The sequence below is a fragment of the Eptesicus fuscus genome, chromosome 17 (assembly GCF_027574615.1).
Source record: "Eptesicus fuscus isolate TK198812 chromosome 17, DD_ASM_mEF_20220401, whole genome shotgun sequence".
In the NCBI taxonomy this organism is placed as follows: Eukaryota; Metazoa; Chordata; class Mammalia; order Chiroptera; family Vespertilionidae; genus Eptesicus; species Eptesicus fuscus.
The window spans coordinates 17,837,962-17,862,498 of record NC_072489.1 but is presented as its reverse complement, the minus strand read 5'-3'; the positions used below and the strand labels follow the sequence as shown (position 1 = coordinate 17,862,498).

Sequence of the window (24,537 nt, the reverse complement as noted above, 5' to 3'; positions counted from 1 at the left end):
TGGCAGGAGCTCCGGGAAGTTGAAATGGGCATGAAGAGCTTCCAGTAGGGCCTCCATGCCAGGCCCCCATTGGAATTCTGGGTGACTTTGGCTGAGCTGTGGGAGCTGCGTTTCCTTTGGGAATGGTGCCTGCTCTCCTCTTGGTATCCCTTTTTAAAAGGAAAGCCTGGCTGCACTGTGTGCCCAGCACCAGGTCCCAGAGTCCTCTGCCTTTCCAGAAGGTACTGCTGAGAATCTGAGAACCTTGACGTACTAAGCTTCCTCAGGCTGAGTGATTTATCTGCATTAATCCGATTGCATGAGGTAGGCCCATTTTTCAGATGCCAATGCTGAGGCCCAGAGAGGTTAGGTGACTTGTCCAAGGTCACACAGCCAGAATTCAAACCCTCGGCCGCCCAACTCCAGATGTGCCTATGCTCTTAGCCACTTCACAGGGAAGCCACCAGCTCATTGCAGGAGGTGGAGTGTACGGAATGTGTGCCTGCCAAACTGTGCAGTGCAGACAGGAAGTGGAGGGCGGCTTCGTCTCCACTGTGGTCACTTACAGAGCTCCTTGGAGAGTGTGGCTCCATTCAGGAGGTGGCCGAGTGCTCAGCTTCTTGGCCATGCACACCCAGCGGACATGGCCTTTTGCGGGGAGACTCTCCCCTCCGGAAGGAGCACAGGGCTCAGGGGGCGCCTGTCCTGTTTTTTTGGGGGCCAGACCTGGAAAAGGAGCATGAGTCAAGCAAGGGATGTCGGCTGTCACAGCTGCTGCTACAACTCCCCTCCCTCCTGCAGCCACCCCAGGAGTGGTCGTGACCAGCCCTGCACTGAGGGAAGCGACAGAGAGGGAGCGAGGATTTACCCCCCTTTTCCAGGTGAGGACTCAGGCTTAGAGAGGTTTTCCGGCTCGCCTGAGCTCCCTGGGCCAGAATGGGGAGGGACTGAGACTCAAGTCTTTCTGCAGAGAGACAGGCGGGAGAGTTAGCCTGCCCTCTGACCTTGAGCAGTGCAGGCTGGCTGTTCTCGGGCTTGCATTTCTGATTCATTCTGCAGCGACCCAGTCCCTGGGTTGCAAAGCAAATGACCCTCCGGGGTGAGAGAAAAGGTCTGATTTCAACTGGGCTGTGAGTCACCATTTTTCCAAAAGCACTTTTGCAGCCATAGGGCGGGCCCTTTCTAGGCTTCCGGTTGAGGGTTGGGGGGCAGGTTTCTCCTCCTCCCCCTTCTCCTCCCCAATGCCAACCCCACCCTGGTCCTGGCAGTGCCTGTCCCTGGAAGGGCCTGGAAGCAGAGGCCTCCATGATCACCCAGCATGTGAAGGTTGCCTTGCTCTCAGTGGACAGCTGCCAGACGCCCAGAGCTCAGAGGGTCTGCAGCCTTCAGGGGCCCTCATCCCCTTTAATGCCCATGTCCCACGTGGTTAGCACAGTTTCAGTTGCCCTCCCCAAGGATATCTGGGAACCTCCCAGGACGCCACAGTCTAGGGGTGGCTCCTCTTGACACTGCCCCCTCAGCCCCAGGTGCCCTCAGGCCTTCCAGGTGGCCACTCCTCGATCTCAGGAGGGAGGGGACCCACACCAGTTACTCCCTCCTCCTCAGACACAGGCTGCCACTACCGTGGTGGTTTCTGGAGAGCGCCGCTCGTCTCGCAGAGAACGTGGACTGGTGGCTGCAGGGGCAGTTCTGCTTCTCCCCGCCCCAGGCTCTCCTTCCTGGCCTGGCCTCTGCTCACACTCAGATGCCCGTTCAAGTGACTTGTCCCAAATGAGAGTCTCCCCTCAAAAGAACTCTGCCTCTGCTTCTACAGGGAGAAAACTGGCACTTGCTTTTGTTTCTTTAGTTTGATGAACATTTTGCACTCGGATGTCGAGTGTGACTCGGCACGGTTAGCATTAGAATAAAGGAATCGAGAAAAAAACAAGCGAGTGCAAAGGGTTAAGTTTTATAAGATAATACATGCCCATGGAACAAAATTGGAAAGGTACAGAAAGACCTATGAAATCTCTCCCCAGGCCTGTCCCAGACACCCAGGTCTCGCCACCAGGGCAACCAGCATTGTCCGCTTCTCGTGTGTACGCTGCTTTCAAACTGTCCGGGTGTGAAACGGTGAAAACCATACTCACTGGACTTCCTGTTCCACCACTCGGCAAAGGGGGCACCACCTGGAACACAGCCGCAGAGCCCACGCTGTGCAGGGCTGTTAGTGTGGCCACTGCCTGCGATCACTGCTGAGCATGCTGCCTCCCAGGCGGTGCCCTCCCAGGCTGTGCCCTCATCCCGGCCCCCGCCCTCAGCAGTCACCTTGGACTCCACCCCCATGACACGAGGACGGGACCCAGGCCCTCACATCCCTCCTGCCCTGCAATCCCAGCAGGGCCAGCAGCTTCCAAGGGTGGCATTCCCCAGGCTCCCGGTTAACTCTGTGTTCCCGGCTGCTCCTTCTTCATTTCCCCTCTGGTCTGGCTGGGCAGGGGCCTGCAGCTGGGGCCCGGCCATGCTGATCTGACCAGGCCGTGCTGCCTCTTGGCCAGACTGCATGTTCCAGGTCCCCTCCGTGCTCACACGGAGGGTCCACTCTTCACTCCCATCCTGAGTGTGACCCGAGGCCTCCCTTGCTCCTCTCTCCCATTTCCTCCCCTTCCCTCCTCCCCTCCCCTCCTCTCCTCACCACCTTGACTAGAATCCTTTTGCATCCTTCTCCCCTTCATTCCTTCCTTCCTTTTCTCCTTCCCTAGTTATTTGGTAACTCTGATGTAAAGTGGAAAGTGATAAGAATGGCCCAGGGTAGAGAAATAAAAAGCTTGGGGACAGCAAAGTGCTCGAGATTTGACATCAGCAGACCCTGCCCTTCAAGTCCCTGCTGGCACCTCTAGCTGGGTGACCTTAGGCAGGTGGCTTAGCTTTTCGGAACCTCCCTTTCTCATCTGAATAACATCAGAGAGGGCGGTGGTTGGGATGCAGGCTGTGCCCAGGGCTGGTGTGAGAACTGAGAGGTGCAAAAGGGTTTCTAAGGAGGAGAGGTGTCAGATATGTGGGGGGAGTGAGGGAGGCCGTGTTCCCCTGGGGAATGGATCATGGCCGAGGAGGCTGAGTCAAGGAGGGCTCTGGGCACGTGGGCACGTGTGGGTTTGCCCTCAGCCTTGGGTAGAGTGTGGCCAGGCATGGATGGGGAAAGGTGGCCCTGGGACTTCCTTCCCTCTACTGTATTTCCACACGAAGGTGGACCCTTAGTTTTGTTTTTTTTTAAGTAATGACTATTGTTTGTATAATAATGATAGATGCTTAGTATGTAAAACTCAAGTAAAATGGATAAATGCAGAGAAGAAAGCAACAAGTCACCCCTCAATCCCACCACCCAGATGTAGCAGGTTTGTCACTCGGTCCACACACTTCTCCGGGTACATTCGCGTAGAAGAGGAAGCGGTGGAGTTTTATAAACGTGGGGGGTGCGCAATTTCATCTACATGCAGGCCTGCTGCAGAGGCCGCTGCCCGAGGGCAGCCGCTCTCACCTGTTGCCGCCTACAAGAGCGCGTCCCGTGGGCAGGGAACTCACCCCTCCATCTTTCAAACCTCCCGATCCAGGCACATTTAAAAGGGGAGCTGGTTGACATTAGTTCTTTCCGGCTTGAGAACAGTGGCTTTCAGTCTTTTTATGTTGCTCAGTCAAAGCCTCAGAGATATATAACTGAGAAAAGTCTTATGAAACCCATATGTCCTCATTATACAAGACGCATTTTCTTGTATAATGATATTTGATATATTATACAAGATATTTTCTGTTCTACACAATGGTATTCTATTCTAATTCCCATTCCTATTCTATTCTATTCTATTCTATTCTATTCTATTCTATTCTATTCTATTCTATTCTAAAATGAAGCTTATCCAACCTACCAGCTTGACAACTCGATGGCTCAAGCTGAAGCTTGGGAATATCGCTGTGGAACAGTGATTTGCAAACTGCAGCGTGCATCACGCTCACTGGCCACGCTGTTGGACAGCCTCCTGTGCCCACACCCAGAGATTCTGACAGGAGGGCTGGGAGGGCCCAGGAATGTGCATTCCACAGGCTCCCAGGGGCGGCTGCTGGCCCAGGACCCCACTTTGAGATCCCCCCCCCCACTAGGACATTTTTGAGGCGATGTTCTCCTTTGTCAGAGACTGCCAAAGGATTGCTCTATTCAACAGACGAGAATTGCGAGTGGTTAGCATGGAAGCGTGGGTCTCTGGCATTTTTGAGGCTACTGGTCAGGCACTGTCTTTGGGCTCTTAAACCCCACCCTCCTGAAATCCTGAAATCCAGCTCCCACTATTAATATCAAGTGCTGAATGTAGAAAAGGTCTGCTAAGCAAAGGGACGTTTGTGCCCAGTCCTGGTTGAATTACCTGCCTCTTAAATCCCAAGTCCACAGAACATAAAACCTCCCCAGCCCTTTTGAAACACTGTTCTTCTATAGGCAATGAAAGGTGCCATTTACCGTGTGGATCTCACCTTTCTGTGTTGTTGTTTGTTTTTTTTTAAGGGAAGAAAGTGGGTCAAGCATGACCACCCGGTGGGGAAACATACCCCCAACACCACCACCACCGGGCTCTGTGGGGTCTGGTGGGTTTCACGGGCTGTTTCTGGATTCCCCGCTTTAACTGGAACCTCTTCCTGGCATTGTAGCTGAGCGCCCACATCAGCACCTCGCTTTCCAGCCTGCTGACTTCTGAGACTGGCCTAATGTTCTTAGCTGCCTCTGCGCTTCCAACAGCCCCCACCCCTAATCCTCCCGCTCGCTGGTAGCCTGGGCCCCCATGGCCCCCTCCCCAGCCTGGCCTCCTCCCGAAGCCAGGCCTCCGCTGGGAGCTGCCTCGGGAGGGAGGGGAGTGCTCAGTGGGCACAGAGCCCCTCTGTTCTGTTCACAATGGCCCGTTGATGACTGGATTCTGCCCAGTCGGCCCCCTTCACTGGACTTTGGGGAGGAGGAGGACTCCAGCCCCCCAGGCAGCCATTTCTGGGCGTGAGGTTGATTCAGAGGCCCTGATGCAGCAGTGAGCAACCCTCTCACCCCTTCTGCCCCATCCCAGGGCCGTTTGGGGCCCCAGGAGTGACTCAGTTCAGTCTAATCCAACAACCATCTATTGACTAGCTCCTGGGACTGAGGTTCGGTGTGAAGGAGCTGTGGGGAATGAGAAGAGCTGCTGACATGAATTCAGTATTTATAGTCAGCCCACCCCTGACTGCCCATCAGTCCCTAGGGAGCCTATAAAAATCCCAGTGCACAGACACTCACCGCCCAGCCTCAGGAGTGAGCCCCGGCACCGATGTTCTGTAAAAGCGCTCAAAGTGGCTCTCCTGCCCAACTGGAATGAAGCATCATGGGCCCCCTGTCAGTTAGGCAGTGCTGAGCACTTACCCTGTAGTATCCCACTTCATGAGGTGGGTGCCTGTGAGGGGCTGAATAGAGGCCCCCCGAGATGTCCATATATGAATCCCTGCACCTGTAGATACAGGTCCTCACATGGTAGAAAGGACTTTTCGGTACGATTAAGGCTTTTGAGATAGGAATATTACCCTGGATTTCCCAGTGGCCCAATGTAATCCTAAGAGCTCTTATAAGAAGGACATTTACTACAGAAGAGGAGGTTAGAGTAAGACATCAAGACGAAGACTCGCCCTCACCAGTTTGGCTCCGTGAATAGAGTGTCAGCCTGCGGACAGAAGGGTCCCGGGTTTGATTTCAGTCAAGGGCATGTACCTTGGTTGCAAGCTCTATTCCTGGCCCTGGTCAGGGTGTGTGCAGGAGGTAACCAATCTCTCCCCCTCCCTTCCACTATCTCTAAAAAAAAAAATCAATGGGAAAATATCCTCGGGTGAGGATTAACAACAACAAAAAGACAAAGACTCAACAGGCCACTGCAGGCTTCAAACATGGAGGGAGGGGCCCTGAGCCTGGGAGAGCAGGCAGCCTCCAGAAGCTGGAAAAGGCAAGGAAGCCTACAGCCTCTCGGAAGTAGGCTTGCTGACACCTGGTCTTTAGGCCAGAGAGACTGATCTTGGACTTGGACTTCTGTGTGACAACAGCCATAGGAGGCCAATACAGGGCTACTACTGACCCTGATTGGAAGGACTCAGGTGTGTCTGACCCCTTAATCAGTGATCTCTGCACCTCCCCACACTGCCCTCCTTTGCAGCCAGCCAGACATGGGTTCAAATCCCAGCCCTGCCACATTCTGTCCTGTGTTCTTTGCTAATGGTGGGGTGCATTTGGTCCGAGGGAGGCTGTAGGGCAGGGTGGGAGGGAGGGTGTAGAGACCAATTGGAAAGCTAGGGTAAGCCAGGTTGTCCCCAGGTAGAATGCCAGCTGGAAGAGTTTGAACTTGATTCTGGAGGAATGGAGATGGAGCCCACCGAATGCTCAGTCTCTGGGGTCTCCCCTACGGGCAGCTGCCACGTAGAACCGCAGGTTTGGGGCCAGGATCAGCATTGTACTCATTGCTCCCCGCTGCCAGCAACTGCTGCTTATCTGGGACGGCCAGTGGCCTCCCGTTTCCTGGGAGATGAGGTATGGCGCCTTGTGCCTCCAAAGCATGTTCCTTTCAAGACTACCCCAGAACCTTGTATTTGGAGGAACGTGAGACAAAGAGGTCCAGAGAGTTGTCCAAAGTTGCACAGCAAGCTGGTGACAGGTCCTGGCAGACCAGCTCCTGGCCAGGATGCTGAGCTGCCCACTACTGTCCAGCTCCCGTTGTGGCTAACTGCCTGCTCAGTGATACAGCACAGGGGCTGAGTTCATGGCCTCTGAGCCAGGCTGCCTGCGTTCGAGTCCTGGCTCTACCTTGCAACTGAGGACAAGAAGTTTGGCCTCTGCGTGCTTAGATGGAGGTGGTGGCTGTTATCTATTGTTATCTAGGACAGCGGTCGCCAACCTTTCGGCCCTCGTGGACCACCGGTTGGTGACCGCTGCTCTAGGAAGGTCCTGCTGTGCCTTCCTCACAGGGTTGGTCGAGGACTGGACACAGGTGTGTGTGTGAAGTGTTTGGAACAGTGCCTGGTTCATGAGGTGTAACTTCTGTTTTTCTTCGGCTCCCCAGGGGCCGAGGCTGTCTTTCCCTCCCTCAATTCCCAGGGCCTCCTCCCGTGCTTGGCCCAGAACAAGGACTCGGCAAATGAATTTACGTGTTGAATGGGAGCTTTTCTCATCCATGGGTCACTACTTTCCCAAATGTTTTCACTTTTTAAAAGTTCCACCTGAGTTCTTCAAACCCTCCTCCTCCTTCTTGCCTGGGAGCTGCAGAATTTCCATAAAGCAGCCTGAAGCTTGCTTTGCCCCTTGGTAAGTCCCACAAGCAGTTCAAAGAGAACCCAGATGCCCCTACTGCAGGGGTGGGGGACGTCCGGCCCACGGGCTGTATAAGGCCCGCAAAATCATTTGGTCTGGCCCTGCCAAGGCACTAGGGGTGAGTTAATTAAACGCTTGACCAAATATAGCAGGCTAATTTTTAACCTTTTGCACTCGGATGTTGAGATTAAAATTACTCTTTGAATGTATCAATAATTTGAAATATAAAAAAAAATCCAATTAAATAAGTTTGTATGAAAAGTAACTCCAGTTTTTTATTCTACTGCCGTGCTTTGTAAAATCTGGGGTATTTAAAAAATTAAATCCCGAGTAGAATAAAGGAATCGAGAAAAAAGCAAGCGAGTGCAAAGGGTTAAGTTGATAATTTTGTACGGCCTGCAAATGATGTTATACACATTCAAATGGCCCTTGGCAGAAAGAAGGTTCCCCACCCCTGCCCTGCTGTGAGGATGGGACTTCCTCCTCAAGTGCGGCCTCCTCGTTCAGGCTTCCCCTCAAAAAGCCCCCAAGCCCGTCCTTGCATGTGAATGGGCCCAGGAGGGTCACCAGTCCATAATCCTACAAACCACCAGACTCGGGGTTCCAGCTTGGACTTGACCAGTTCCCTCTTCTGCCCCAAGAAGGCCATTCTGCTCAGTCTCATTTCCCCCCTCCGGCTCCATTTTCCAAAGATCTCTTTAAACCCTGCCTGCTGTGGTGGGAGCTAGTTTTCTTTTCTTTTTCATTAAATGTTTTTAAGTTTTGAGATCATTGTAGATAGAAATAATACAGAGAGATCCCAGGAGCTCATTACCTACCCAGCTTCCCCCGATGGTAACATCTTACAAAACTCTCGTTCAATATCACAACCAGGATATTGACGCTGACACAGTCAGATGCAGACCATTCCCATCACCACAAGGTCCCTCATGCTGCCCTTTTGTAGCTACACCCACTTCCCTCCCACTCACACCCCTCCCTTAACTAATCTGTTCTTCTCTACATAGTGTAAGAACTGTCAAATGGCAGGCCACCCCACAATTTGTCGGAGCCTTGCTTGTTGTGGGGGAAAACCCCACACATTTGGTGAGCAGAAGTAGTGTTCTAGATCAAAGTAAAGGAGACACAGGGCAGGAACACGGTGGGGAAGAACTGGGTTTACGCCATGGCACAGGGGAGCAGGTTTTAAATGGACCCCACAAACACAGGCCTAGAGACTCCCCAAGCACTTACGTCCCGAGTAAAACAAGGAACACAGGCCCGTTCGTCGGCCCGTCCCTGGTCAGTGGGAGATGGCAGCCCCGCCAGGTTGGCTGCTGAGCAAGGCACGCAGGCAGGCGCTCCTGCTCTCCGAGAGGCCCCGAGGAAGCCGGTGCTCTAAGGTCCGAATCTCGGTCTTTGCCGATTCTAGGTTAGAATCACCTGGGGAACTTTAAATGCTCTTGCCCAAGCCATACCCAGACCAATTCAGTCACAGTCTCTCGGGGTGGGAGCCAGGCCTCGGTGATGTCTGAAACTCCCTGGTGATTCTCGCCTGCAAATGCACCACAGCCGTGCGCCCCTCCAGCCCCGGTAGACATCGCCAGCCAATCCCCGCACTCTTTGCCTCTAGCTCCGTGGTCGGCAAACTGCGGCCTCTTGAATGTGGCTCTTCCACAAAATACCACGGCCTGGGCGAGTCTATTTTGAAGAAGTGGCGTTAGAAGAAGTTTAAGTTTAAAAAATTTGGCTCTCAAAAGAAATTTCAATCGTTGTCCTGTTGATATTTGGCTCTGTTGACTAATGAGTTTGCCGACCACTGCTCTAGCTACCCACCCACCTTTTCAGAGACAGCTCTCCAGGCAGCCGCTTCCAATTGATCAGCCTTGGCTGGGGCGGGCGGGTGGGGGGAAGGGTTGGAATTGATTTGCCTCCCAGCTGGGAAGCCTGAAACCGCTTGGCCATGGCCATGTCCAGGTGGTTCCAAGCCACAGAAAATAAACGTGACCTCAGGCTTCTCATCACAGCGCTCCAGGCAGCCAATACCAATCTCCTGGCTTGGGCTTGTAGGTTGACAATTAGTTGCTGTCCTCAGCTTTGCAGCATTTTTGTTCAAGACGCTGTAAACCTGGAGCACTCACCATCTTGCCACGCTTCCTCTTGCTTGTTCATCATGTTTCTTAGACGACTTGTCATTAAAGTGCATCTTAAACACTGTGGACAGGAAGTCCTCAAGGCGTCAGTAGGTTTTTGGAAACTGCAACTTTAGGTGAAATGACGTATAATGAAACCAATTTCACCGAAACTGATTCTAAACGAGAGTCAAGTTCCCACAGCATATTTCTAAATGAAGACCCAAAACACTTCTAATGTTAAACTTTGAAATAAATGTGAGCTCTACATACAGTTAAGAAAGATTCATAAAAATAAATGATTTTTTTGGACCCGCTTAATCCATTTCAGGGCACAAGTCTGGCCCCTGCCCTGGACAGGACGCCCTTCCATGGCTGGCGCGTACACACCTGCGCGCGCACACACACACACACACGCACGCACACACACGCACGCACGCACGCACGCGTGCGCACAACACTGGGGAATTGAGACACGCCAATCACCCCACATGCACATATTTGGGATGTGGAAGGAAACTGGAGGATCCAGAGAAAATCCATGAGGGCGTGGAGAGAACCTGCAAACTCCAGCTGGGAATCAAAAATTGTTTTTTCTTACCATTATCATGAAATGATGTTGAATGAAATTACATCATTCAAGGGCCTGGTGTATATATAAGGCAATGGATTGGAACACAACTCCATATATTCTTTTTATTCAGTTTGTTTTATAACCACTTCCTTTTATTTGGAAAAGTTAATAAAAATTGGAACAAACTCAAATATGTGAAATGGCAACAAATTCAAATAAGAGGGGATAAGTGAAAAGTGGGTCCCCATTCCTACCCCTATTTCTCAGTTCCCTCAACCACCCTGCCAAGTTCTTGTTTCTCTCTCTAGAGATACCTGAAGCATGTCCCAGCATTCAGGGGTACCCACCCCAATGGTAGTCCACCACACATTCTAGCCCCTCGCTTGTGTCACCCATCTGTGTGTGTGTGTGTGTCACCCATCTGTGTGTGTGTGTGTGTGTGTGTGTGACCCATCTTGAACAGCACTTCATCCGCCCATCCTGAGCTACCTCTTTTTTTTATAATCATTACAGAGTATTGCACCCATAAATGTACCGTCATTTATCTAACTGGTGGTTTGTTTGGGGTGTGTGTTTGCCTACTCACAGATATTATGGTCATTTTCAGCCTTTTGCAGTTATAAACAGTGTGCTCTTGTTTGTGCCCTTATAACCGTGCAAGTGCACCCATGAGATTAATTCCTAGAAGTGTAGTTCTAGGATCCCCACAGGGTCGCAGCGTGCGCCTATTTAAGATTCTGATGGTTTTGCCAGAATGTCCATCAACCTGAGAGAATCCTGTGTTAGGACAGAGTAGGCTGTGCTGCAGTAACAAACAGGCCCCCATCCCAGTGGCTCAGCACCGCGAAGGCTTGGTTTCCACTTGCATCACACCTGACGCAGGTTGGCTGGCTCTCCCAGCAGCCGCTCAGGACCTGGGCTGCTTCCAACTTGTACTAAACCAGTTGGCACACGTGGCCTCCAGTGTTGCCACAGCAAGAGAAGGGAGGGCCGGGGGGGGGGGGTCACTGTGAGGACCAGGACTTAAAGTGGCTGACATCACCTTAACCTGCATCCGACTAACCAGAACCTGCTCATATGGCCTCCACCTACTGCAAGGGAGGCTGGGGAGGTGGAGGCACGTGGGCCCTTGACGAGCACCAAGTTGTTCCCCCAAACTTCACCCACACCCAAACTTTACCCACAAGGCAAATCACTGGTCAAGCGGACATGTGGGGAAATGGCACCACATATCGCTCCAATTTGTCCTTCTGTGCGTTCTCCAGGCAACGGGCCTCGCCCCTTTTCCGTTCTAATACCCAGAGCAGAGTGTGTTCACACTCAAGACACACTCCAGTAGACTTGCCCACATTTTCCAAAAACCCAAGAAAACATTTTGTGGGGAAGCCTGAAGTCTTTTTCATTTTGGCTCTTACTCATAAAAACATATAAGGCATGTGAGTAATAATATAAAATTAGCCACGTGGAGGTCCGTGCCAGCTGTGGTGCGGAATGGATTGGCAGCGGTTCTGCGCAATTTCCTAGGCTCTCGGCAGCCCCGCCTCCGCTCTCGTTCACGAAGCACAAGCCAGGCGAGGGGAAAGGTGGAATTATAAGAACCTGCATCCATGGCAGCTCTTTTCAAAAAGCACTAAGTTTCTGGCAAGTTTTGATGAGTTAACTATTCTTAGTAACTTCCCCATTAATTGTAATCTGTGGCATTTTGTTCAGTGAATGGCTTTATCGGCTCAATGAAAGGCTTGGAGGATGGATGTACAGACACATGTGCGTGAGTGGAGGGTTTGTGTGGGAGGAGACTTGAGATCTGGGCTGGCATTGCTGGGTGATGCCAGAGAGTAGAATGCCAAGCGAAAGGGCATTGAGGGATTTTGTTTGGTAGCCACTAAGTTGGGAGGTCAGATCGGTTTTATCTCACATGCCAACTCGAATGGACTGGCACTGCATGGAGAAGGCCTATGAGCTACATCTAGTCTCAGCTGAAGATGCTGATTGATGAGTGGTGTCTGCTCCAGGCACAGGGCTGCCTCGTGGTGGAATGAGCGCCATGCCTTTACCATCCGGTGCGGAAGGTTCTGGAGTGGCCGAGGCTATGAGAGTCCGGGTGATAGATAAAGTTGGGCTGGGCCAGCACTAACCTGGGAGACAGCGGAGCTACTAGTAGTTCGAGTTTTGTCACCACGCAGTTGTATGCCACGGCCACGCACGTCCCCTCTCTGAGCCTGAATGCCTATCGGTAAGAAATGAGGAAGAGTGGATCCGAACATTCCCAAGGGCTCCCCAGTCCTGCATTCTGCAGTTTCAGAGAAAGAGCTGTGGTTTTCATGATCGGTGGGGTGGTCACAGGACAGATTTCTCTGAACCTTTCAGACTCGTTCAGTGGAAGGCAAGAACAAGTAAAGCGGGGAAGCCAGCCTGCTCTGTGTCAGGGTGCCGGCCTGAGCCGTTGCTGACATCACTCTGCCCTGGGGGCAAAACCCACTGGCATTGAGCTTGTCCTCAGCCTGACAGCTCTGAGGCCCGAAGCCCCGTGCAAACCTTGGCGACAGTCAGAGTAGAGAAGGCTGCGCTGGAAGGGCCCATGTCCCACCGCTCCCCCATGGCTCCTGTCGCTCCTGTGGCCACACTCTGGTCAGTGTGCTCAGCCCTGCGTGGCGATGCAGGGCCGTGGGATAGTGAGCAGCTCCGGCCTGCAGGGCCTGGAAGGAGAGCATCCTCGAGGGTTCTGCCGATGGTGTTCCTGTAGCTGCCTCAGGGCTCCAGGTGGCTGCAGTGCCTGGGACTCACTGAGTTTATCTCCAGGCGAGGCCAAGGGTCCAGGATGAGGTGCCCAGAGCCAAATGTCCTCCATAAATGAGTGGGCAGTGGCAGGAGGGACATTTCCAGCTGGTGGTCAGGTCAGGTTATCACTGTTTCCTTCATTTTGATACTTTTGGGGACTGAGACACCCCCACCCTCCACCCCCATCCCAACAGTTGTCGCCCGTGCGTAAGCCACTGAACCTGCAGAGCCAAGCTAGGACCAGCGCTTCCTCACCAGTCCCCCTTGCCACGTCTTCGGCTCGGGCTGAGCATTTCAGTAGCATCTCTCACTGAATTCCTTGTGACCAATGAGAGTACAGTAGACGCTGTAAATGTCCCCATTTGCAGATGAGGAAACCACTCAGGTTGCAGTTACCTTCCAAGGTCACAGGGCTTCATAGACAATAAGTAAAAGCAAGGAGGTCAAGGGTACCCACAGCTGCAGGGAATCACTGTGAGCTTGTTCAGACTTTTCCAGGTGTCTGTCTCTCCATCTACACATTTTGTGTGTGTACACACACACACACACACACACACACACACACACACACACTTTTTTACAAAACGGAGCCCTCCTCTAGCTACTGGTGTATCTTTTTTGGTGCAGCATCATGATGTGAACACCTTTCTGTGCCATAAAAGAACTTTATGCCAATACCTTTTATCAGTGGCGTCTTCTATGTGTGCAGGACAGCACCAGCGCTGGGGAGGAGAAGACCCACCTTCAGGACACCACAGCTAACTCTGCAAGACAGTGTATGAGTCCATTCATTCACTTCGCAAATATTAACGAGCCCAGTCACGTGCCAGGCGCTCTGACAGCCGCTGTGCCAGGCGCTGTGGTTGCGGCGGGGAATCTGTCCACTGTCCAAGGAAGAGCCAGGGACCCTCCTCGACGCCTCTGTTCCCCTGCTTCCTGCTGCCCACAGGCATCACCGCTTACTTCTTTACTCACTTTTACTGTGGAAAACGCACACACCATCAGATTTGCCATGTTAACATGTACGGCTCAATAGCATTAAGTACATTCACACTGTTGTGCAACCAGCACCACCATCCACCTCCAGAATTCTTTCATCTTCCCAGACTGACACTCTGTCCCCATGAAACGCTAACTCTCCCGCCCCTCCCCCCGTCCCAGGCCACCAACCTCTACTTTCTGTCTATGAGTTTGACCCCTCTGGGGCCTCCTGTGAGTGGAATCAAACAGTATTTGTCCTTTGTGTCTTGGTTATTTCACGGAGGGCGATGCCCTCAGGGCTCAGGCATGTTGTGCACGTCCTAGGCATCCTGTCAGCTTCCTTAAAGTCTCGTGTCTGTCCTCCCTCGCCACCCTCTGCCACCGCGTGCGCAGGATGCCACCTCTCTCCTGGGCCGTTGTAGAAAGAACGAACTGGTCCCCCAGCCTCAAGTCCTGCCCTGGCCCAGTGCATGTCCACACCGCTTCCAAAGTGATTTTACCGTTCTCTTTTTAAGTTTCAGGTTAGATTTTAAAACGTATTAAAGTGATACATGGGCATGGTCACCAAAAATTCACCCAATATGAGAGCATAAAATGAAAAGATGCAGCCCTTTCCATTCCATTTTTGTGGCTGTGCAGCATTTTTAACCCCTGCTTGGCTTGCACCCATGTGTCCATGCACTGCAGTTAGTCAGCAAGTCCCATCTGGGGGGTCACCCAAGTTGCTTCTGACATGTTAGTTTTTAGGGCTGGGTGCATCCTTGGCCATGAATCTTGGCCCACGTCCAGGTCAGTTCCAAATGGGCCAGCAGACTCCCCACCAGGCTGCCCGGCTGCGTGGTTATGGGTGTCTTGGACTCCAACCTCTGCAGCTCCTGATCAGCCAGATGCAGCGAAGCCCAGAGCAGCGGGTCAGTTCCAAGCTGGCCCGGGGCCTGGGGTTCGGCGTCAGAGGCGTGGGAAGCGCCTTCGCTGCCTGGGAGGCCCAGGACTGTTCTCTGGGGCCCTGTATTTCGTGCAGCTGTCAGCTCTGGGGTTTGCCCAGGATATGTCGCTCACACAGCTGAGCCGGCCCTGATGAAGTAACCTTGTCAAATGGGGGTAAAGGTTGTGCTCCCCCATATCCCCACACAGCAATAAGGCTGAGGGGCAGCCCGGCCTTTTCCCAGCCAGGTTCGCTCAGGCGCAGGGTCCACCTGGGCTCTGACCCACAGCTTCTCACAAGGTCTTGGGTGGCCACGCCACTCAGGTGACACATACCTTCACCTTTGGCCGCTTGACTCTGTCTTGGCTGAGGGTGGACAGTGCCCATAGGAGGTTATCGCTGGGTTCATTCTGGGAGAGGTGCTTGGGGAGGAATGGTAGCCCTGAGCTGCACAGGGAGCATCCGCCAGGCATTCATTCTCTTCCTCGTTCTTTCATTCCTTCTCTTCTTCCTTCACTCATGGTCATCCCACAGCCTCTGGGCATTTACTCAGCTGTCAGACACTAAGTTCGATATATCGGGGGCCTCGGCCCCTCCCGAGCCATCTCTGGGTGTCGCTATGTGAAACAGAACCCAGCCCGACAGACCACTGGGTGGACTTCTGTATTCCCCAAGCAAAGATCGTCCACAACAGAGGCCAGCCCGCGCCTGAGCTCCCTGTCCGCCTCTGTCTCCACTCCCCTGGGCATCAAGAGACAGCTCACAGGAACCCTCCCAGCTCCCCTCCCAGGCGCTTGACAATATGGCATGGGGGGGTAGCCTCCCGGCCCCCCAGGACTGCAGCCCCTGGGTTGCTTCAGAGTTTTCCCACCAGGGGCTTCCCTGCTGCCATGCCTGCCCTCAGAGCCTCCTCCCTCTCAGCCCTGCCCTCCCTCAGCCCCTCTCCTCCAGGCGGCTCCTCCTCCTGCCTGGTGGAAAGGCTGTGTGAGCAGGGCCTGCAACAGCTGAGGCTAAGCCCTGCTGTGCTCTTGGCCCTGAGCACAAGCCTGATGCAATGCCTGGCAGGGCCTGTCCCTTATCAGAGCTCCATTCACAGCAGACTCGGACCCACCTTCCCCAGGAGGAGCCAGGGGTGGGCTGCAGTCCCTCTGGGGCCTCGGTGGAAGGCCCAGGGAAGCCAAGGGCCTGGCTGGGAGCCATCTGAGTAGAAGACTGTTGTCCAGTGAGGGCCCTTGCCCGGCCATGAGGAAGACCTGAGCAGAAAGGCCCCCTGAGGGGAGCGCAGGTCGGGATGCTTGTGCTTAGAGTTGAGGGCCTCTGCTCCCAGCCCTCTTTCCTTCCAGGGCTCCCTCTCTCAGACTGGCCCGGGTGCCTTCGGCTGGGTTCTGTTCTCCCCGTCACTAGCTCACAGCTACAGGGGCTTGAACTGAAAGCCCCAAAGTGTAGTTTCTTCAGCCTCAAAACGGCATCCACATTGAGAAGGGAATCCAAGAGACATGTCTGTGAAGCTCGAAGCGTGAAGTTTTGCTGTAGTACACACTCAGCACACACCCGTAGTGTACGCCTATAGAGCACACTCAGCACATGCTTGTAGTGCACACTGAGACACAGTCACAGCACATGCCCATGGCTCACACGCAGGCGTATGCTCACAGCACACCCCGCACACGCACGGCTCCCTCATATAGGGAGCACCTGCTCTCCGTCTTCCTATTTCCCATGAATTCAGAACGATTAGGCATCTCACGCTGGCTGAACGCTTTGGGAAAGACATGCTTCCGTTCATCCACAAGCCCCGTGGCTCACCGGCTCTCTGCCCAGCACCCAGATGGGCACTGGGATGCTGGGCGTGGACAACCAAGGCAGAGCCGAGCTGCCCTGTCGTCTCCCAGGACATTCAGGCAGCCAAGATAGGCAGTGAGCAAGCACATTGCGTCAAGAAGGCCATAAAGCTGGAGGCTGAGAGGGAAGTGAGGGGGCAGGGGAGCTGGTCAGCGGTAGGTTGGTGGGCAGGGAAGGGCTCGGGGGAGGGGACATTTGAGTTGAGCACTGGGTGTAAGTGGGTGAGGGTGGCTGTCCCGGCACCTCTCTGCATCCAGGCAGAGCTGGGCTGGCACTTGTCCCTGACCTCCTCACCATTGCCCCAGGGGCCCTGGAAATGTGGCCTCTGCTGGCCTCCTGGCCAGGGGACGCCAGTTTCCTGTGGCAGTCACACCACTGCTGGGCACCACTGGTTTGGGGAGGGAGGGAGCGTGAAGGTTTGTCCTGTGCCACCAACGTCGCAGACTCACTCCTAGCAGAGGGCTTCCTGCAGGGCAGGTTCTGCCTGGAGCTTGGCCAGGTGACCCTGTCCTCCTTGCTCATGACTCTGTGACCTCCTGACAGCCGTGACCCTTTCCTATCTCCTGGATCTGGGGCTCCCACATTCCCCCTGGGCCTCTACATCTCCCTCCTCGGCTGCCCGTCACCCCCGCCCACATGCCGTTTGGGCCAACAGCCTGCCTGGCGTTTCACGCCAGTTCTCGCCCTTGCTTGTCCTTTTAGGGCATTGCCTGAGTTCTCAGGAACCTGACTTATTCGGGGGGTGAGGCTGGGATGGCAACTCAAACAGGAACAGTGCCCGGAAGGGAGGGGAGGAGGGATTCAGCTTTGTCTTCAAGGCCTCCCAACTCCTAAATCCTATCAAAGATGTCAGACTCAGAAGGGAGAAGACAGAGAAGCAACTCCCCGCCCCGCGCCCGCCTTTGCGTCCCTCTCTAGTATTTACTGAGCACCTACCACGCACCAGATACTGTTGCTCACAGCAACCTGATGCCATGGGTACTGCCCTTCTCATGCTGCAGGTGAAGTAACTGAGGTCCAGAGAGGTTAACTCACTCATACAGGGTTACACAGCACGGCAGACACACAGGGAGGACTGGAACCCAGGACTTCTGGTTTTAGTTACTTCTGCTTCCCCATCAGACCCAGGCAACTCTCAGCCAAGAGCTAAGAGGGCAGAAAGTCAGGATTTCAACGCCTGCGCCCTGCAGATTCAATGTTGGGCCTCCCCCTCTCAGTAGGACAGGCAGCCTCGCACCCACCGCCGGCTAAACAGGGTGCATGGGAATGCGGTCCTGCCAGTCACTCTGCAAACATGCCGACAGCCGGCCAGGCACCGAGCCAGGCACCAGCTTTGACGGGTTCACTCACCACGGATTTGTTGGGCAGCTGGTATGTGCCAGGCGCCATTCTAGATGCTAATTCTGACTTCAGGGAGCTTGTAGTCTGGGAAAGACAAACAGACAGACACGCCATCAGCTGGAAAGCCCTCCCCTCCCATAGGTGCTTCTGTGTCGGGGGGGGGGGGGGGGCAGGGGCGGGGGGAGGGGGGGAGGACACTGGGAGCATTAAGAGGCTTGAATGACCTGCATCTGGCCCAAGTGATCAGGCCATGACTGGAGGAACCTTGGGCCAGTTACTTAACCTCTCTCAACCTCCGTTTCCTCGTCTATAATATGACTTTTGTGAAGATTTCATGCGGAAATGCAAATCAAGTGCTTAGCACGGTACCTGACACAGACTAGTAAGCATTCAATAGACTTGAGCTACCCACCGCACTCCAGTTCGCCCTCCCAACCAGAGTACAAGCCCCATGAGGGCATGGGCCGGGTCTGCCTGCTCACTGCTGTATCCCGGTGCCGAGACAGAGGCTGGCACACAGTAGGTGCTCAGAAATATTTGTTTAATGAGTGCATGGGGAGTGCCCTGGGGCTGTCCCTGCAGCCCTCTTCCCACCTGGGCCCCTCTCCGCCTACCCACACTCAGGAAGCACCCCATTCCCTCATTAGGGAGAGCTGCCTGCCGCCCCACAACCACTCTGCCCTGCACCCCTGGGGACTTCCATTCTACTGCCAGGGTACACACTTCAGATGCAGAACCCCGCCTCTCGGCTCCCCGCAAGGCCAGATTTCCTGGCTGTCCCTGAAGCTGCTTCCTACAGGGCAGCCCTGGGGCTCACTTCCCTGCTCCCCCACGCCCCCATGTCAATACCAGCTGCTTCTCTGGGGAAAACCAGTCTTTTTCAGATGGCGGGACAGTCCTGGGTGCCCTGTACAGGGTCACAGTAAGATTTTTCCATACTTGGAGCAGACTGTCTCCTGTGGAGGAGGGTCCTTATGGAGAAAGAGATGGACTTTCAGAAGGGGGTGTTGTGCTGGAATCTGGGGCTCATGACAGGTGGGTGACAGGAAAAATGAAAGAAACAGTGATTCGGGCTCCATTGGCAACGCTGTGTTTGCTCCAGCTTTTAAAAGGACACATGCCCTCTACTGAAGGTCATTTATCACTTTATCCCTCTGTCATTTAGCAACCGTGCACCGTGTCTCCCGTGTTCCGGGCCCAGTGCTAAGGGAAAATGAAGGACAAACTTCCCATCCTCCAGGAAGGGATGGTCAGCATTGAACAAGCTATTACAAGGGAGGCAGCTTTATGACAAAGTCTCAGGTACTACTGGGAGTCTTTGTATAGTGGTGGGACGGGGAGCCCCAACCTGTCCCAAGGGAGGCTGCCCCAGGGAGGTGAGTCCTGAAGACCAAGGCCATGAGAGGGATTTTGTTAGGATTCATGTGTTATGGTTAATCTTCAATAATTAACCCATTGTAGCCCTGGCCGGGTGGCTCAGTTGGTTGGAGTGTCATCCTGTACATGGAAAGATTGCAGGTTCAATTCCCGGTCAGAGCACATACCCAGGTTACAGGTTCGATCCCCGGTCAGCATGCATAGGAGCAGCAACTGATCCATGTTTCTCTCTCTCTCTCCCTTCCTCTGTCTCTTAAAAAAAAAAAAAGAAAGAAAAAGAAAAAATCAATAAAAACATATCCTTGAGTGAAGATTTTTTTTAACTTTGTAAAATTTCTAACTGTGCACAGTGTTATACCACAAACTTAAGACTCACCCACCCTTCTCTCCTGACCTCCCCAGCTCTTTGTTATGAGGCCTTGTGTATCCCCGTAATCAAAGTCTGTTTGTATTCAGCATCTATATTTTTCTCTCACTGAAAAGTATTTTTTCAAATGGGATTATACTACATCAGAGGATCTCAACCTGGGACAGCTGGCAAAGTCTGGAGACATTTTTGGTTGTCACATCGGAGCAGAGAGGATGCTACTGGCATCTAATGAGTAGAGGCCAAGGATGCTGTTAAACATCCTACAATACACACGACAGCTCCCACAGTGGAGAATCATATGGTCCAAAATATCAGTAGTGCTGAGGTTAAGAAACCCTGTTCTATATAAGCACATTGTGTCTGCAGCTTGCTATGTACATTAAATTATGATAGGTAGGTAGATAGATAGATGGTCGATTATTCACATCAGCACTTGTAAATCTTCCCCATCACTTTTATTTAGGTGTCTGCAGTCTTCTGCTATTGCAAACATTTGTACTATACGGATCATTCTTTTCCATATACTTGCCCTCGAGTCATGTGTGAGGTCAAAGGATAAATTGATGGAGGTGGCATGGATGAATCAGAGGGTTCATTAGCATGTAAGTGACTCGATTTCAAGTCTCTTTGGGGAAGGGTCCATTAGGACAGGGCTTCCAGGGTTCTGCTGCTAAGCAGGACCAGGATCCTCAAAAGCCTGGTGGAAAAGCTCTCTTCGTTCTCATCTACAGACGAGGGTGTCCTGACAGCCTGTCTCTCCACAGGACGAGGGTGTCCCCCACCTGAAGACAAGGAGCCAGGCCCCGAGTGATGCCCCGGAGCCGAGTGCCCACGGCCCCACCCTTCCCCATGGAGAAAGGACTTGCTTTGCCCCAGGACTGCCGGGACTTTCTGCACAGTCTGAGAATGAGGAGCAAATATGCCCTTTTCCTGGCTTTTGTGGTGGTGGTCTTTGTCTTTATTGAAAAGGAAAATAAGATCATATCGAGGTGAGGGATGCCAGCACACGTCCTCTTACCAAGGCGGGTCGGGGAGAGGCTGCTGTAGGCACTCTGGGCCTGCGAAGGCAGTCCTTCCAGCCGTGATCATCAGACCGCCTGTGCCCAGGCCGTGGGCCACGCTCAGGTCCTCAGTGGTGAGCTCTGGGCTCTGAACACAGGCAACCTGGCTTGGAACTCTCATTCTGGCCCTTTCTAGCTGTGACACCTGGACACATGATTTCACTTTTCTGTCTTTAAGCTCCTCTTCTCTGAAACATGGCTAATGGTGGGGCCTACCTTATTGTAAAGATTAAATGAAAAAATGTAAAAGTTTTTAGCCTAGTGCCTGGTACTGGTGTCCAGTACTTGCTGGCTGTGGTTTATTATTATTATTAACTAACTTCCTGGCCTAGGATGATGCCTCAAATTAGCAGCCCATCCCCTTTACCAATCCAAAGTCATGGGTGAGGGTGAGCCCCCGGAGAGGCAGGGCCCTCGTATGATACCCTGGTGAGCAGGGATGCACCGAGCTGCCCAGGTTGCATATTGCTCAGCTGCAGGACCCTGCACTCACATAGGCTACACTGGGAGGCTGCCCCCTAGAGTTCTCAGTGTATGGCTGCATGCAGTGGCCCTGCTAGTGGGCCTGCCAGACATGGATTGCTTTAGATGCTCTCCCAGGCACAACCCCTGCAAGAAAGCATCAACCAAGATGGGCAGGCACTGGGCTGAGTCAGTGCCCTGGTGTGTTCCTCCACATGGACCGATCCAGTTCGTGCCTACAGGGCCTACTGCAAGGCCCTGCCGCTCTTGCCGGGGGCTTCCCTGTCCCCCTGCACACTGGCAAGGCACAGCACCGGCGAGGAAAGGCCTCAGCCAAGGCCGGCAGGGAGCGTCACCCCTTGGGAGAGAGAACCCTGAGGTGTGTTTTTGTACCCCAGGGCCCCCCAGTCAGAGTGATTTGCCCACAGGAGTAGCCTGCTCATCTTTTATGGACTTATTTTCCTCCTCGCTTCACTTCCCCACCCCTCTACCAGTCTGTCCTGTAACCGTGTCCCAAACCAACTACTTACCCTCAAATCCAGCTTCGGGGAAAAGCCAGCTAAGAGAGGCTTTGGGCGATCAGCCTGGGAGGCAACACAGGGGAGAGAGGACCCCCCCCCTCCCCGCCCCCATCAGTTACTGAGTGTGGTCTCCCTTTGTCCTCACAGGGTCTCGGACAAGCTGAAGCAGATCCCCCAGTCCCTGGTAGATGCCAACAGCACGGACCCAGCCCTGGTCTTGGCCGAGAACGCATCCCTCTTGTCCCTGAGCGAGCTTGATTCGGCCTTCACGCAGCTGCAGAGCCGCCTGCGAAACTTCAGTCTGCAGCTGGGCTTGCAGCCTGCGGAGGAGGCGGCCAAGGGGGAGGCGGAGGGGGAGCAGCCGCCCGGCCCCGCCGAGGCCCGCCCCCGGCGCCACGTGCTCCTCATGGCCACCACGCGCACCGGCTCCTCTTTCGTGGGTGAGTTCTTCAACCAGCAGGGCAACATCTTCTACCTCTTCGAGCCGCTGTGGCACATCGAGCGCACGGTGTCCTTCGAGCCGGGAGGCGCCAGCGCGGCGGGCTCGGCCCTGGTCTACCGGGACGTGCTCCAGCAGCTCTTCCTGTGCGACCTGTACGTGCTGGAGCACTTCATCAGCCCGCTGCCCGAGGACCACCTGACCCACGGCATGTTCCGCCGCGGCTCCAGCCGCTCCCTCTGCGAGGAGCCGGTGTGCACGCCCTTCGTCAAGAAGGTCTTTGAGAAGTACCACTGCAAGAACCGCCGCTGCGGGCCCCTCAACGTGACGCTGGCCGCCGAGGCCTGCCGCCGCAAGGAGCACATGGCGCTCAAGGCCGTGCGCATCCGCCAGCTGGAGTTCCTGCAGCCGCTGGCCGAGGACCCGCGCCTGGACCTGCGCGTCATCCAGCTGGTGCGCGACCCCCGCGCCGTGCTGGCCTCGCGCATGGTGGCCTTCGCGGGCAAGTACGAGACCTGGAAGAAGTGGCTGGCCGAGGGGCAGGACCGGCTGCGCGAGGAGGAGGTGCAGCGGCTGCGGGGCAACTGCGAGAGCATCCGCGTGTCGGCGGAGCTGGGCCTGCGGCAGCCCGCCTGGCTGCGCGGCCGCTACATGCTGGTGCGCTACGAGGACGTGGCCCGCCGGCCGCTGCAGAAGGCGCGCGACATGTACCGCTTCGCGGGCATCCCCCTGACCCCGCAGGTGGAGGACTGGATCCAGAAGAACACGCAGGCGCCCCGCGACAGCAGCGGCATCTACTCCACGCAGAAGAACTCCTCGGAGCAGTTTGAGAAGTGGCGCTTCAGCATGCCCTTCAAGCTGGCGCAGGTGGTGCAGGACGCCTGCGGCCCCGCCATGCGCCTCTTCGGCTACAAGCTGGCGCGGGACGCCGCCTCGCTCACCAACCGCTCGGTCAGCCTGCTGGAGGAGCGCGGCACCTTCTGGGTCACGTAGGGGGCCTGGGGCCACCGCACCCTCCTCGTGAAAGTCCCGCCCTGCCTTCCTCAACCCAGGTGGTGCGCGCTCGCAGAGGCCGGCGGGAAGCCGCGCAGGGAGCAGGCCGGCTCTGCTGTAGAAGCAGCCCCCAGCCAGCCGGCTTCCCCAGGGCTGTGGGCTGGGCATGTTGCTGAGAACAGGATCAACCAGACCTAAGGGGCAGGCTCTCGCCTATTGACAGTCTCTCTCTCTCTCTCTCTCTCTCTCTCTCTCTCTCTCTCTCTCTCTCATATACATACATACATACACACAGAAACATACATGAAGCACACATAAATGCCTGTAGACCCTGTGGGCCAGACCACAGTCCCACAGTCTGGATTTCTACAATCCAGTGTGGATTCTGGGTGGTCCCCAGGGAGGGGCTCGGACAGCCCAGGGTGTTAGAGGACGGCAGCTGAGGCTTCCCAATGCAGTGTTTCCATCAATGGGCCACCTGTGCCGTTAATGATGGAGTCAGCTCTGTGAGGAGCTACAACACACTCTTATAAAGACCAAGACCTGCAGGCACAGCACACAGCACACACGGATGTGGGGAACATAGAAACACAATTCTGCATACACACGTGGAAATAAGCGGACAAGCTTTCCCCTTGCTCTGTGCCCGCAGGCTTTGTAGGGTTCATCTGTATCACACAACTATCTGGGAGCTGGGGAAGGAAACGTGGTCATGGCGTGGTCATGGCCGTGGCCTTGTTTCCCGACGGGGTTCGGGATGAACCGTGGACAACAGAGTGCCGCGTCTGCGGCCCCTGCTCACCTTGGAGTCTCGGGGCTACCGCTTCTGGCCCATTCACGTCCTTGCTGCTGGCTGGCGGGACGGTTTGAAATGGCGTGATCGACCCTCACGTGACTGCGGCCCAAAGTTCCCATCCCAGCTCTGCTGACGCCCTGGAGCATGTCCGTATTTGAAGGCTGCCTCGGGCCTGACTGGCAGAAGCAGCTGTGGTCCCTGGAAGCAAAAGGAACTCATGGGTCCTGCCCCTTCCAGCCAGGCCTCTGGGGGGCAGGGCCCAGTGACAGTGCAGAGGAGAAGTCACATCAGGACAGCCCCTCCCCTGAGAAGACGGGGGACAGCGGTCAGCCTCCTGCTGGCCGCCATGGTTGCGTGGTTGGTGTCTGAAATTCCTCCTTCAGGGCTCTGGGAAGAGTGTTGCTTAACGGGATGGACCGGGTGTTTGTTTTCTGTTGTGTGTGTGTGTGTGTGTGTGTGTGTGTGTGTGTGTGTTGTTTTTAAGATATTTATGGTTTGGTGTCTTGTTTTGCGGCTGTGTTTTTGTTTCTGCAGAAGTGCCTCTTGGAAGCAGTCTGTGCTTGAGGGGCTGAGGGGGCTCTGGGGGGCCAGGGGGAGCACTCTGGTGCTTGCTGGAGGGAGAGGAGGAGGAGGAAGAGCCTCCTCCAAGGGTCA

At 54.6% G+C, this 24,537-nt stretch overlaps 1 protein-coding gene and 1 long non-coding RNA gene across 6 annotated transcripts in view; one reads left to right on the top strand and one right to left on the bottom strand.

The window, feature by feature from the left end:
- The window catches only part of CHST3 (carbohydrate sulfotransferase 3), a 28,083-nt gene extending 4,774 nt beyond the window's left edge, over nucleotides 1-23,309 (top strand). For 2 of the 5 annotated variants that reach the window (XM_054728830.1, XM_054728831.1), the window contains exons 2-5: nucleotides 19,030-19,166; nucleotides 20,075-20,213; nucleotides 20,376-20,600; nucleotides 21,803-23,309. In XM_054728830.1, coding sequence (XP_054584805.1) covers nucleotides 20,422-20,600; nucleotides 21,803-23,087 — 1,464 coding nt within the window. In that variant the 5' untranslated portion in view covers nucleotides 19,030-19,166; nucleotides 20,075-20,213; nucleotides 20,376-20,421 and the 3' untranslated portion in view covers nucleotides 23,088-23,309. The remainder of the gene's footprint in view (nucleotides 1-19,029; nucleotides 19,167-20,074; nucleotides 20,214-20,375; nucleotides 20,601-21,802) is intronic. The other 3 variants (XM_054728832.1, XM_008145408.3, XM_054728833.1) reach the window with 3 other exon arrangements.
- On the bottom strand, nucleotides 17,715-23,977 carry LOC129152005 (uncharacterized). The gene is made up of 3 exons (XR_008558716.1): nucleotides 23,890-23,977; nucleotides 19,409-19,493; nucleotides 17,715-17,948 (listed from the first exon to the last, which is right to left on the bottom strand). It is a non-coding gene; the product is annotated as an uncharacterized LOC129152005 (long non-coding RNA).
- Nucleotides 23,978-24,537: the final 560 nt, after the last annotated feature.